This window comes from Micromesistius poutassou (assembly GCF_964030765.1).
Source record: "Micromesistius poutassou genome assembly, chromosome: 7".
Lineage (NCBI taxonomy): Eukaryota > Metazoa > Chordata > Actinopteri > Gadiformes > Gadidae > Micromesistius > Micromesistius poutassou.
Genome location: NC_140277.1, coordinates 15,986,467 through 16,001,193, shown reverse-complemented (window position 1 = coordinate 16,001,193; position 14,727 = coordinate 15,986,467). Strand labels below are relative to the sequence as shown.

General features: G+C 44.7%; 2 protein-coding genes across 2 annotated transcripts; both read right to left on the bottom strand.

Moving 5' to 3' along the window:
* Positions 1 to 3,227: 3,227 nt before the first annotated feature.
* hmx2 (H6 family homeobox 2) lies at positions 3,228 to 5,129 on the bottom strand (the record flags this gene model as incomplete). Its single annotated transcript, XM_084470358.1, has 2 exons — positions 3,228 to 3,811; positions 4,841 to 5,129. 2 exons carry the CDS (start codon positions 5,127 to 5,129, stop codon positions 3,228 to 3,230), a joined length of 873 nt encoding a protein of 290 aa, XP_084326484.1.
* A 5,974-nt stretch (positions 5,130 to 11,103) lies between these two features.
* Positions 11,104 to 12,659, bottom strand: hmx3a (H6 family homeobox 3a; the record flags this gene model as incomplete). Its single annotated transcript, XM_084470294.1, has 2 exons — positions 11,104 to 11,855; positions 12,338 to 12,659. The coding sequence occupies 2 exons, from the start codon at positions 12,657 to 12,659 to the stop codon at positions 11,104 to 11,106; spliced, it is 1,074 nt and encodes a 357-aa protein (XP_084326420.1).
* Positions 12,660 to 14,727: the final 2,068 nt, after the last annotated feature.

Here is a 14,727-nt window from a genome sequence, read left to right as displayed (position 1 = left end):
AAACATGCACACCTACACACGCTTTGGGATTCAAAGGCCTGTAAACATGTCGGCGGACTGCTCCACGAATAGAATCTCTGGTTCAAAATTGTGTTGAAAGGAGGGGGATATACTGTATACAGCGTTCATCTGAAAAGTGATTGCATGTCATCATTGTAGAGTGGAGGGGAATCTATGAATACGTACACGTATACATAAACACATTATATAGGGTGTTGAATTTGAATGCAAATATGTTAGGTTGATTGCAGCAAACAATTGTATTTAACAGTGCACCACTAGTCTGCACGGACATTCTAGCACGATCCATCTGCTGGAAATAGCATTAAGAAATGTCTGGGTAATTATTTTTTGCACAATGCCTTCTGTTTCTGTGCCTCTTCTCTCTCCCCTCCTCCTACCCCATGTATAGCAGGCCCGCCACGTCTTCTATCATAAATTACGCTGCAAAGTGAATTACACTAGCCTCTCACCTTACCGGGCCAGTTTGATGAATCCTAAGGCACAACACAGCGTCTCAACAAATCTTCATCACCGCATTGCCTTCCGCTGTCTCTTCCCCGGCTAAACCGCTCCAAATCATTTTCATTGCCGTGCTATTAAAATGTGTAATTCACACCTGACATGGATGTGATACATAGTTACATACGTACCGGCCTCTTCTCCATCTCTCACTGTCTCGCCTTCCTTCCTTTTCCTGCTTTTCAATCTCAAATTCTTGTTTCATTCTCTCTCTTTTCCCTCCCCCCCTCTCTCACTGTATCTGTCTCTCTATCGTGTACCACCCACCCCCGTACGGCAAATCTAACAACTTTATAGGTGACAGGTCATGCAGATTTCCCAGAAGCCAGTAGGGTGCAAACATCAATTCATGGGAATGGCGTGTCGCTGTCACACCTGATGACATAATGACCGGTGAGGAACTAATAAACAGCTTCATTCACGTGAAGCTATTGCTCCTTTTCATAACTGTTCCATAACCCCCCCCTCCCCATCCCTTTATCTTCCTCATGCATTCTTCTTCTTGGGCTCACTCTCTTATCTGTCACAATTTCATCCTCATGCACCACCTCACCCTTCCCGCCGGAGTGACCCATAAATCACGGCTACTGTTGTCTAACGCTTTCCATTTTCCCAGAACACGGGGCAGCTGCCGCAGAAATTGGGTCAGGCATAATCTCGCGGGCGGCAGAGCTTCGCTAGCTGTGACTCTGCTTTAGGTAATGTAGCCATTAGCGCGGCGATAGCGCGGATGGAGGTGGCGGTAGATCCATTGTACATGATGTGACATCCAAGGAAAGCTGGCATATGTCTGGCTGGGTGTCCGCAGGCACACACACACACACACACACACACACACACACACACACACACACACACACACACACACACACACACACACGGGGGTTTCTGTTGGTGTGTGTGTGTGTGTGTGTGTGTGTGTGTGTGTGTGTGTGTGTGTGTGTGTGTGTGTGTGTGTGTGTGTGTGTGTGTGTGTGTGTGTGTACGTGCACGCTATGTGTGTGCATATGTGTGTGTGAGAGACAAATAGACAGAGAGAAGGAGGGGGAGAGAGAGAGATTGAGTGTGAATATATATAATATGCATGTAATTGCATGTGCATTTGACTTTAGTTAATCATGCTCATAGGATTTAAAAGGCCGGCTGCCGCTACCAAAGGTTTCCAATTTCTTTCATAAAAATTACCAAGTTCCAAAAGAAACACATTAATAATGATAAATCACACAAATGTTTAAGTATACATCGTCTTTTAAATAATGTTGTACCTTATTACTTCCACAAAAAATGCAGACAAGAGTGTTGAACTTTGACCGCGCGTCTCTTTATCGGGTTTCTACTTTCAAGGCCTGGTGCTTGAGATCCTGATACGTGCAGACTTCAAATGACTGCAGAATCCATACCCAGGGGCATGGTGCGCCTGCGATGCTGATCATTATTATTCCTCCATCGCCAGAGAAGGGTTTTAGTTAACTCTGTGTCATACAACACTCTCATCCATGTTTTTATGAATAATTTTAAAATAATGGTGTAATTCTGTTTGTTTTATTTGCAGACCCACTTGATGGAAGTATAACAAGAACATGATCTAACAATTCCCAGGATGTAACAATTCCCAGGTGTCGAGTTAGGTGTGGATATTACTTCATGTCGGAACAGTATAGTTCTTGGAAATGTAGACGAGAAATAGACTGATTGGTATCCGGGTTAAAACTAAAGTTTACAGTGCACTGAATGTCCTATCTAGGAGGATGTGATTATAACCTGTTGTATTTGTTTCATATAGCCTACCGTATCTATGTCCTTTTTTTAATGTGTGTGTGACAGCCACTGCATGTGCTTTGCAATGCAAAGTTAGCAGTCACGTTATGTCACAATACAGTCTGTGGTTCCTCATTGCTGGTTACTTACTCACTTGAGAAATCTGCATATGGCTGGGTCGCTTGAGGCCAGAGTGAAACCCTTGCTCGACTCTAAAGGCGTGCTAGATTATATGTAATTGCCTGAAGTACCGTCACTTGTTAAAGGAAATGTCAACATTGGAAATTGGTTGAAGTCCTTATACATGTAAATTAAAGCATGTCAGTGAAATAACGTTTTTAAGATGAAACATATTCTGAATTAAAATAAAACCAGGCAAACCAGCATGTAACTGATATAGAAAATTTATTGAATGAGAAGATTATTTTTGAAGTTCTAAATTACAGTAAAAACATTGGGTTCTGCCCACATGGAAGCATAGTAACAATAAACATTTGTCATTTAATTTTGTGACTGACAGTTTTTGTTATCTGATGACCAACCAATCATATGTAAATATAGATAAAACTGTTTAAATACATTCAGATAGTTTTTTGGTATAACGTCCAATCCTTTTTCCCTTATAGTGATATGAATACGTTACTCACGTTATAAAATCCTATTAATTAAGTAAAGGGGAAGCAGGAAAATTAAATAAAATACAAAACCATTATAATTCTAATTATACACATGGTGTATTTTATACATGGGCACGCGTGTTGCTTCTTGTGTGACACAGTCGTAGCATTATAAGAATATCCTCAACAGTTAAAGTGATATAATATACATAAGGGATATGTCAAGATGTGTATAAGAGTTTTTTTTATGTATGTATCAATGTATTCTTTTTTTTTATGTCAACTGGTTAAAGTTTGTTTTGTGCGAGGACCGATGTCACGCGTCTCCAGTCAGTACTCAATCTTATTGTATAGATTGTATAAGGGTAACGCCGGCAGGTTACTCCCGGGGTAATACAGCGGCGTGGGGAAGGCGATGGACCGCGGTACAGGCACCCGCAGCAAGGAGTTATCTCTGAAGACCAGCGGCATCCCAACCAGTGTCTGTGCCGAGGCGTGCGCCATGTTGGCCGCCTCCAGCTCCGCGGAGAGCTGCCGCTTCCACTTGTTCCTGCGGTTCTGGAACCACGTCTTCACCTGCGTCTCCGTCAGCTGCAGACTGGAGGCCAAACACGCGCGCTCCGAGCTGCTCAGGTAGCGTTTCATGTCAAAGGTGGACTCCAGCTGGTACACCTGGCTGCGCGAGAAAACCGTGCGCGTCTTCTTCTTGGCCGAGTTGGCCGAGCCCTGCTTGTCCCCGCCGCCGTCCGCGGCCTGCCGCTCCTCGGACAGGGGCGACATCTGGCCGCACGGCCCCCCCTGCTCCTCTTTGTAATCCTGCAGCGGGTTCTGGGACAGGTGGTGGTGGTGGTGGTGGTGGTGGTGGGGTCGCCGCGCGGTGCCGTCCGCTACGGAGAGCAGTCTCTTTGGGGCACCTGAATAGGATGGGGGAGCAGGACAGTGTCAAGGGGTGTTTTTTTCTTTTCTTTTTTTTCTTTTTTTTTTTGGAGAGATAAATGAAAAAAAACTCTCACTAGCCTCACTTACAGTGACAGGTCCGTGTAAGCCCGACAATGGAGCAGACAATAGCGATAATTGGAATTGGATCGTCATTGCGTATGGTGCATGTGCAGGTTATTCATTTGTTAAAGGAAATGACTTCACACTTTTTGCATCACACACGCCCGCTCGCACGCACGCACGCACGCACTGCACACACGCGCGCCCGCTCGCACGCGCGTGCACGCACTCCCACGGGCAAAGACAAAATATAGTCTGCATTATCTGTACGAGAGATTATTCAGAATGATCTTTGACTTGTTAAATCGACCGCTAAAAGCCTTTTTAAAATAAACAATTTAATTTAAGTATGCTTAGTGGCCATGAGCCTATTAATCAAAGCATGCGGGCTCTTTTTTGAACACTCATTTCAGACGACATGCAGGCTAGTGGAGTCATTCGGAAAACATGTTTAATCAATTAGCCGACTCAATTAAATGGGATATGAGAGGAAACAAAGGGGCTAATTATGTGACCTCTTCACTCTTCACTGCTGCAGCGATGATACATCTAAAATCAAGAGGATCGGCTGCACACGAAGCAACAACACAAACATATACAAATACAACATATGCAAGTGTAAAGACTTGAGACAGAACAGACCCGTTTTTTGGAAACAGACAGCTTGAAACTGCTCTGTCGCGTATTCATATTTATGGGCACTTTTATGTGCATTTAAATTGTGTGGCACCATCTTCTCCGCCAGTTTACAATATTAAAATTGATACGGTGAAACAAGGTCTTATCAGATGATAGCCTATACGCAATATACGTCCCCCACCTCCCTGCAGTGACACAAGGCTTTCAATTGCTGGTTCAGGACCCTTTAATCCGCCTAATCCAAAAGCAAACCCCGCATGCAAAAACAAACACTAACAGTAAAAAAAAAAAAAAACAATGCTTACCTAAACACGAGAAGTTGTGGGGCTGATGCTGCGTGCATGGCTCGCCGTGGCCGGTATCCGAGCAAAAACAATCCGCCGAGTCTTCCCCGGCGCTGCCCGCGCTGTCCTCGGAGGACACGGACAGGGAGCGCCTCCTCGACGGCGGCGCGGCTAGCCCCTTGGAGAGCTCCTTGGTGCCGGTGCTCCGCGACGACTCGGACGGGCTCTTGTTGCCCAAAATAGACTGGATGGTGAAGCTGGAAATCGGCCCCGAGGAGCACTTGTTTCCGCTGTCTTCTGTGTTGCTCATCCTCGCCTCATAACAGAAGCAGTAACTGGACTAAATCGGTGTCGTCTACAGTGTTGCGCTGCCCACTGCGGTTGTTAGTATTGATCCCTGTGATGCCGCATCGGATGCGTAAAAAGGCGCTACCTTTATAATGAACAAAAAGAAGATACGGGGCGATGGGATTAAAGTGAGGCAAGTCGAGTTGTTTTTCTGGGAGCTGAAACATAAGTGTATTCTTGAACCACCTCCACCAGCTCTGGAGCATAGGAGGTATTGTTGCGTTGCCTCATTTGCATGTAGGTAAGCTGCCGGCCGGCCAATCACAGGCCGGAACCAAGCCCGCACAATTCAAAGTCTGCTGCAGGTCCGAGGATAGGATGAGGAAAGTTGATGGGAATCATCGCGGCGCAGACCGTCTGGACGACCTGCTCTGAAGGCGACCGCATCTACTATCTTTATTTTATATCGATTTGAAAGATTTCAATGGGAGAAAAAAAAAAAAAGGTTTTGCAATTAAAATTGTTTTTTAATGTCATCGATTTTTTTAAATCGGCTTACGCTTTTTTCCAGCAGCTTCAGTCACACGCGTTTGGACGAACATTAATGCTGAAGTATGACATTACTCCTGTTTTTTGACCTACAGTGGTTACTATCCGTTTTTTTCTTTGGATCCCAAATCCTTTAAGCGCATCATATATTATATTCTGATTGTAATTTGTAATAAAATGACACATGTTTTGATTTAGTTGGTGCCTTTTAAACAGAAGCGCACACAATTAATAGGCCTATTGTTGGCGGATATGGCCGCGATTATAGCTTTTTAATACTAAATAAAACATCCTCATTTTGATATAATGCTTGTTCCGGAAAACAAGTCATATGGTGTATTTAAATAACCCCCAGGTGGAACTTAACTACATATGACTAACCTGTCAATTAGAGAATGACCTCATCCATCTAAATGTCTTACATGTTTATTTTGTTACGGTAAACGAGACGGGGTCATCCGAAATTCACTCTGGGAACGAACACAAGAGCCCAACAATTCTGTTTCCCGAAAATAATAAACTCATTCCGGGTCCATTATCTGCGTTTAAGAATTAATTTGAACATTAGTGACCTAATCTGCCTTGTGATGCTGCTTGGATTGGAGGCTGGCTAATTGATTGACTAATTGATTGGAGGCGTGTGTGTGTGTGTGTGTGGGGGGGGGGGCTCCCCTCCCCTCCCCTCCCCTCCCTAGTTACGTCTGCCAGGACAGCTGTGGGGCCCGGCTTGGCGGTTCGACCGCATTATCCCACTTTACAGCTTTCCAAGGGACCTGAGACACATTACAAATGGTCAGCTTTAATCATCGTGGTGTCAGTACCCTTCTCCGTCGCTGGCACGCAAGTGAGCACATTATTAGAGGATCCCCTTTTTTTTTCTCTCTCTCCAATAGACCTGATATGAACGAAGAAGTTGACAACGGTGATCCACATATAGGCTTACATCGACGACGGTGACGCAATTGATGGTGATCACAGGGGCTATTTGGCGTAAGAATTGCTGATACATTTGGGCAAGCAGCTGTAAAATAATCTATGCAACATGTGCCCATTGAGACGCCATTTAAAGGGGGGGGGGGGGTATATGGGGCCAGTACGCGACGCGTGCTGGATGGATGGTGCCATACATTTAAGGCGTGAAATCCGAAATGACAGTTAAATGGGGATATTTTATATTACACACTTTTTGAACAAAGGCTTTTGTCAATAGCCCCATCTCTCTGCCTGCCTTCCTCTTCACAGTTAAATTACTCACCATTCTGTTTTGAGCTGCAACACAACTGAGATATCGGACTTATTATTGTACCTTGCAATGTGAGAACGAATGGAATGGTTTGTTTTTTAGCCATGCAGCCTTTACGTCGTTTTGGGTCCGGCCAAATGTCCTATATTACTATGGAAATGTTCTTTCTTGGTCCGTGTTTCCCCATTGCTCTCTGGATCACTCGGAACGCATGCAGTGCGCGGCCAGGTGTAGGGCCCGGGATCGTGCTTCATCACGTTGATAGGCCTACCCGGTGTTTGGCAGATCTACCGCAATAACAGAACACGATCTTTACCCGGGCGAAGGTCTCGGGCAAGACAGATGAAGTTATGTGGAGCTTTGATCCAGGACTCAAGCTTCGATAAATATCACACAAAGACCCTTTACACGCGTGTATTATGATATATGATGTGTCCAGCTCTAGAATAAGGAAATTACCAGAGAAAATTATATCAATAAATTTTCTAAGTATAAACGTTGATTATGTTTCGATTTTCATTCAAGAAAGCCGGGCCCACGCATTTTCCACCGCGCCCTCCTGTGTGTGTGTGTGTGTGTGTGTGTGTGTGTGTGTGTGTGTGTGTGTGTGTGTGTGTGTGTGTGTGTGTGTGTGTGTGTGTGTGTGTGTGCGCGCGCGTGCGTGCGTGCGTGCGTGCGTGTGTGTGTGTGTGTGTCTTTCTGTCTGTGTTTGTGTGTCAGAGAGAGGCAGAGAGAAAAAGCAAGAAGGAGAAAGAGATCGAGTCGGAGTTTTAAGCGCGAGCAGAGCGCGCGGACCCTGGAGGTGTACGATTTATGTAATCTGAGTGTGGAAATGAACTGGGTAATTTATTGGAAAACAGAAAGTCAAGAAGATTGGATCAGTATAGCCTTTCCAAGGGCTCCTATCCATCAAGTTCCAATTAACAACCTAACCATTGAGTTTTAATGGCTTTCCAATCTACTGCCCTGATAGACTCATCAATTCCTTTGGGAGAAATTAAGAAAATCGACCGCCCCTCGGCGTTTCACTGTCATTCCTCACAGCAACTATATGTCAAATTAAAAACACAATTAAAATTTAAACTGTTCCAATCAGACGGTGCCCCGCAACCTATGTTTCACTTAATAGAACTTTGATGAAAATCTGATGCTCTCATTCAATCAGCCGGCCAAATGAGTTGGGATAAAGAAGATTTCCCTCTCAAGCAGTGTCACAGGAGTTTGTTGTTCAAAACCTCAAGTGTTTAAATACGTCGAATTGTGAGGGGAGCGTCGCATCGATCCTGTTTGCTTTACACCTTATTTTACATCGTGGGGTCAAAGGTGACCCGTGACGACACCATCCTATCCTACGGAAGTCCCCAACAAAGCGGCACAAAGACAGGTGTGTGTGTACCAACTATCAGCGAGTCTCAATGCACTCGGTTCACAGCATCGTTCAGCTGCAGGTATACGGTTCTATATGGCGCGCAAGGCACGCACGCGCGTTTGGCTCCAGATCCGCACTAAACATAGGAATTGAGTGGATTTATAATCACCCACTCAACTTGGGGATTTTAAGTAATACACTGCGTGGCGGTCACGTAGTGCTACATTTACCCCCATCCCGGTTTAATCAAATATGCTCGAAGAAGCAATGCGCTAGAACTAAAAGGGAACCCCGATCGAGTGGTATGGGTCTGTTTGTTTTCCTTTTGGATTTGCGCGCGCAAATCAAGGTCATAAGCTGGGTAAAAATGACTAGTGCTCAAAATGAACCCTTACTCGAAACCACGTGGACGCTACCGGATCGATGGCAGGGCCAGAGGAATAACGCCATAATAATCATTAATGCACCATAATGGGGCCGCGCTGCGTGTGCATGGAGGTGCACGTCGATATGTGGGTCATCGGATGAAATTTTGAATGAACCCTTTTGTCTCGTGTTGAGGTTATCTTGGAGTAGGTATACCGATTAGTTAGTTAGGCTTTGGTGAGACGCGGACTTGTTGGGCCTATACCTTTTTCTTACATTTTTCAACGATGTATATGACGTAGGCTAATCGATAGGCCGTCATCGGCGGTTTTGCAGGCATCGTGTGTGTTTCTTTCGTTTTTCCATTTCAAATCGAGGCCTATAAAGTAGACTCGAATGTGATCAGATGTATCTTGTACTGTAAATCTAGGCATTTTAGTTGTGATGTCTCTTGCTCATTATTATCAGACATTTTCTTTATTACTGTTGTTATTATTATTATTATTAGTATTATTTTAAGTTATCAAGAAGTTGCGACTGTTTATGAGGACTATTTAAGGCTACCTAATGAAGACAACTGTCATTTTAAGATCAAGACGACAAAGACAATGTTCTTTAGGAATCGTGGAGTTGTTTCTTGTGGTCTTATATAGACAAACTAAAAACATACGGGCCTACTATTATTCACTTTTTTATATTCCATATACTCTAGTAGTACTTTGAACACCTATCCAAACTAAAATCACCAATCCAACTAATCCGGTTTATCTAATCTATCTAGATCTCATTCGTCCCTGTCTCCAATAATTAAACGTAGCCTACTCTATTCAGTAAAACATTATCATTTCATTTTTTGGATGGAGGTCCAGATGAATACAGACTTTTTATGAAGCTGAAAATGCCAATAATCTGAGAAATCCACAATGACGATCTTCCCGCCTCACCACGTCACAACAACTTGTTGCGCGCATGGACTATTAACAATTGATATACACCTAAAAGAAAATGTTAAAGGATAATGTTGGATAGTTACATCTCATTGCTATTTTGAATTACAATTGGTTCTGAAGTGCATAGTGTAGTGTATAAGTCTATATCTAAGTTACCCGCTGCACAAGTAAAAAGCCAGCTAGTTCAAATGTCTATATTTGCGTGTGCGTTTGTTTGTTTATATGTGTGTGTGTGTGTGTGTGTGTGTGTGTGTGTGTGTGTGTGTGTGTGTGTGTGTGTGTGTGTGTGTATGTTACTCGGTCTTCTATTCTGTAATTTTATATCCATGATACTTCCTTAGAAATTGTATACAATAATTTCATAAATTGCTCTTTGTGAAGACTGAGGTTATTGGTGCATTGTACAACAGTTGACTATTTTGAAGAAAACTATTAAATATTAATAATTTCAAATAATAATAATAATAATAATAATAATAATAATATACAAAAGCAGATTTCTGTAAACCATACTGAATATTATCAATTTATTTCACAACAATTCAGCAATACAATATCAAAATGTTCTTCTTACTGTACAAGGCAAATAGAAGCTCCCCTACCCAACTAATTAAATAAACATTTACATTTATACACCAATGGTTTTCTTAAAAACAAACAAAGAAAATAAATGAAAAACGAATAGAAAAATAAACATAAGAACACACAATATGGCCTGCGATATCATTTGTGCTTTGAAGACGTCCCCATTCGCCGCACAAACCACTATAGGTGATATTGTAGCCTACTATTATCAGTGTCTGATTGTCCCCGTCCAGCGCTCTCCTTGTCGGGAGTCCATCGGTACCAACTCGGTCTAGTCGGGAGTGTTCCTCACAACCGATGCACCGCATCCCGAGCTCAGCGGAGGCGCTCTGTTTGGATATTGCACATTGTCCAATTCTCCGTTTGCGAATCTAAATCATGTTAAACAGGAAAGTCCAAAAAATGACATTTTTTGACTTGAAAGCAAAAAGGCCCAAATTATTCAAATTATATTGAAATGACTATTGGGGTTTGTATTGTTGTTGTTTTTTGTCCATTTGTAAAAACTGTTTTGAATTAATAAAACACTCAACAGGCAGTGCGAAATTGACTCCTGAGGTGAATATAACATTAACAATAATAATAATAATTATTATTATAACTATTATAATAATTATAATTATTATAATTATTATAATTAATGACCAATATTTGTACGAATGCTTTACTATTTTTGATTGCCATATAATAACAACCTCGCCCTATATAAATTAAAACGGAAAACAGTTCTGAACAGGCCTATCCCCCCCCCCCAACCCCTCCCCCCCCCCCCCCCCATCGCCTATTTATTTTCTCTCTTCTCTTTCACATGATTTTATTTTTACTCGTACAAAAATATTACGTCTTATTTTACACTAAGATGGTCTGATAACATCTGATCAAGATAATAGTGTTTTTTTTTCCCTCTTTCCTTCTCTCTCTCTCTCTCGTCCTTTCAAACAGGTCTGAGCAGCGGCACCGACGTCACGATGGGGTGCGAGTAGTACACGGGGTGAGGGAAGGTGAGCAGCGGTTGGCTCACGGGCACGTTGCCCGCGCCACCACCGCCACCACCGCCGCCACCGCCACCGCCAACACCACCGTTGCGGTCCGACACCACCGAGCTCTCGTGGTACAGTATGGGCACGCGCACTATCCTCTGCGCCGCGGCGTGGCTCAGGTTCGCCGCCTCGAGCTCCGCGGCCAACTGCCTCTTCCACTTGTTCCTGCGGTTCTGGAACCAGATCTTCACCTGCGTCTCCGTCAGGTGCAGCGACGCGGCCAGGCCGGCGCGCTCCGAGCTGCTCAGGTAGCGCTTCATGTCGAAGGTGGACTCCAGCTGGAACACCTGGCTGCGGGAGAACACGGTGCGCGTCTTCTTCTTGCGACACGGCTTCTTGTCCGTGCCGCCGCCGCCGCAGCCACCACCACCGCCGCCACCGGCCTCCCCGCCGTCCTCGTCCCGCTTCGTCTTCCACTCGTCCGGCCGCTCGTCGGGGTCCTTCTTGGCCTCGTCCGAGTCGCTCTCCTCCAGGATGATCTCGTCGCCGCTCTTGTTGTTGTTGTTGTCGTCGTTGTTGTCGTCGTCGTCGTCGTCGTCAGCGGCCCCACGCCGCGCGTCCGGGTCCGGTTTGAGCAGCAGGTCCGGGGAGTCCCGATCGGTGCCCGAGGCCGGGGAGGACTCCCGCACGGCCAGCTTCTCGGTGACTTCAGGGGGGGGGCAGGTGGAGGAGGACAGGAGGAGATGTTAATACACTTGAGTCTGGAAGTGTTGTTGTGTAGCCTACTCTTAGAGTCGTATACGGGGCCATGGGGGGACACCTAATTCTAATTCGCGTGCTACACACTTTTCTGTCAATAATCGATACCTGCTCATATAATATTCACAATAAAGGTCCACACGTTAAAGTGCAAAAACAAAGTCGTGTGCCTCGATTTAAAAAACGAAATGACACATATAAAGCGTTGTGGTGCGCGCTGCATGCAAACATTTTACAAAACCACCACCGCTGGAACCGTCAATAAACCGCCTGTGGCCCAACCAACCAAACTAGTGCATCAAATAAATACACACACACACACACACACACACACACACACACACACACACACACACACACACACACACACACACACACACACACACACACACACACACACACAGGTGTTAAACAGTATAAGCAACGTACCGTCGTGATGCCGGTGCAGGTGAGCGGCGCTCCCGAGGGGGAAGGGGTACCACCACGCCGAGGCTCGCTCCAGGTAGTGCGCGGGCAGCGCGAACCGCTGCGTCGGCAACTCGAAGCGCGGGAAGCCGAAGTCCCCGACGTGGGTGGAGAAGGAGAAGCCGCCGCCGCCGACGCCGACGCCGCCCTCCAGGGCCGCCCGGGCCGCCGCGAAGATGGGCCGGGGCTTGGACGGCGCTTTGCTGTCGCAGTTCAACAGGTTCTTGATGAAGAACGGCGAGTCCTTCATGGCCGGCGCGCGCGTCTCGGGCGTCGTCTCAGGCATCGTGTCTCTCTCTCAAGCGGCGGACGCGCGCGGTCTGACTGGACCGCCGCTGGACCACCACAGTGTGTGTGTGGTGGGGGGTGGGGGGAAAAAACTATAAAAAGAAGAAGCCTGTAGTAGCCGGACTGTATACCTGGTGGCACAGGGACGACCGGGACTACAAAAAAACAACAACAACAATAACAACAACAGTGCAGTGTTTTCTGCGATGTCTGAATGTTTGATTTACGCCGCGCGGAAGTCGATACTTTGAAAACAGATGCCGCCGCGGTGCAGAAAAAAATTTCAAACGTAAAAAAAAAATAAATTAAAAAAAAAAAGAAGCTAAATATTCATCATCATCATCATCATCCCGGGCTCTCGCATGGCGTCTTGTTCGCAACGCGACCGTGTCCAGTGTGTCAGTCTTGTGTCCGATGCTAATGATGAAATAAAAATGTCATCCAAGTTAAATGCGGAAAGCATAGGCGATTGGGCATGTACAATGGCAAATAGGATTAAGGCAACGGCGGCAAGTTGAGAGAGGGAGGGAGAGAGAGAGAGAGAGGAGAGAGGGAGAGAGAGGGAGAGAGAGAGAGGAGAGAGAGGAGAGAGAGGCAGAGGCGACTGGTGGAGAGAGGAGTCGCGAGAGTGAGTAAAAAAGACCGGACGCGGAAACAAACTTAAGTCCGCCCCTCTCCTCGCTTGGCGCGCTAGCTGAAGGCAATAAGCGCTCGTCGGTTATTGGTCTTATATAGTCCAATTAGGGAGCAAATGAGCACGCGCCCTGTTGTGCGAACGGTGACCCGACAAGTCTTATACACACACACACACGCACGCGCGCGCACGCACGCACGCATGCACGCTCTCTCTCTCTCTCTCTCACACACACACACACACACACACACACACACACACACACACACACACACACACACACACACACACACTCCAAAGGAGAACACAATGTACAAATTAATTAATAAAAACACCTTCATCGAGTTCGTTTGTTTCCCATATAAGACTATTGGAATCTGAAAGGAGATTTTTTTTAAATGTTGGTATCTTTTAGGCATAAGTCTTTAGGGTTATTTTTTAAATGTAATTCAGTTGTTATAAATTAAAGGAAATTACTGTGAATATGGATGTGTTGATAACACAACACATATTGTTTAAAAATGGTACCTTAGTTATTTCCGTTAAAAAAAATAACCATAAGCTATTTTATAATAATAAGACCTCTTGAATTAATTTAATCCAGGACTTTAGTACTTTTAGTACAAACGACGACCTAGTCGCCTAATAACAACACATATTAAAATGAATAATATACTTTCACGGTTAGATGATGTCTTTATACAAGTGTGTATGGAGACTGCATGTGAGGACTGTCTTGGCTTTATTTGTTAACGCAGGAGGACTAGGCCGTGTTTACCAAATGCATTGCTGCGAATAGAGCACCGCCGTGGATTTAACTAATATTCCAGCCTCAAAAATACGCTTTAAAAAGTCTAGAAATATCTGTTCCTAATCTCAACAATAGGATAATTACATGGCCATTTCTAATTCATTGATTTGCCACTTGCGAAGTTTAATCATTTATCCATCCGATTTGGTTGATTTATTTATCAGACTGCACTATTTTTAAATGCATTACATATGCTCACTCATTGCTATTAATTGACTCGTTACGCTAAAAACCTGTCTAAAATAGGAAGTAGCGTTATAACGAGAAGACAGCGCTCTCTATGGGCTATAAAGGGGTAAGACACCGGATTTCACACAATGTGTGTGCATGTGTGTCTACATCTGTGTGTGTGTGTGTGTGTGTGTGTGTGTGTGTGTGTGTGTGTGTGTGTGTGTGTGTGTGTGTGTGTGTGTGTGTGTGTGTGTGTGTGTGTGTGTGTGTGTGTGTGTGTGTGTGTGCGTGCGTGCGTGCGTGTGTGTGTGTGTGTGTGTGTGTGTGTGTGTGTAAGTGTGTTTGTGTGTGTGTGTGTGTATGCTTTATTCTGAGAAAATAGATGGAATGGATGGAAAAATAATATCTGGTATAGGATTAAAAAAGAAAAAAAAAATAGTATAGTTAACA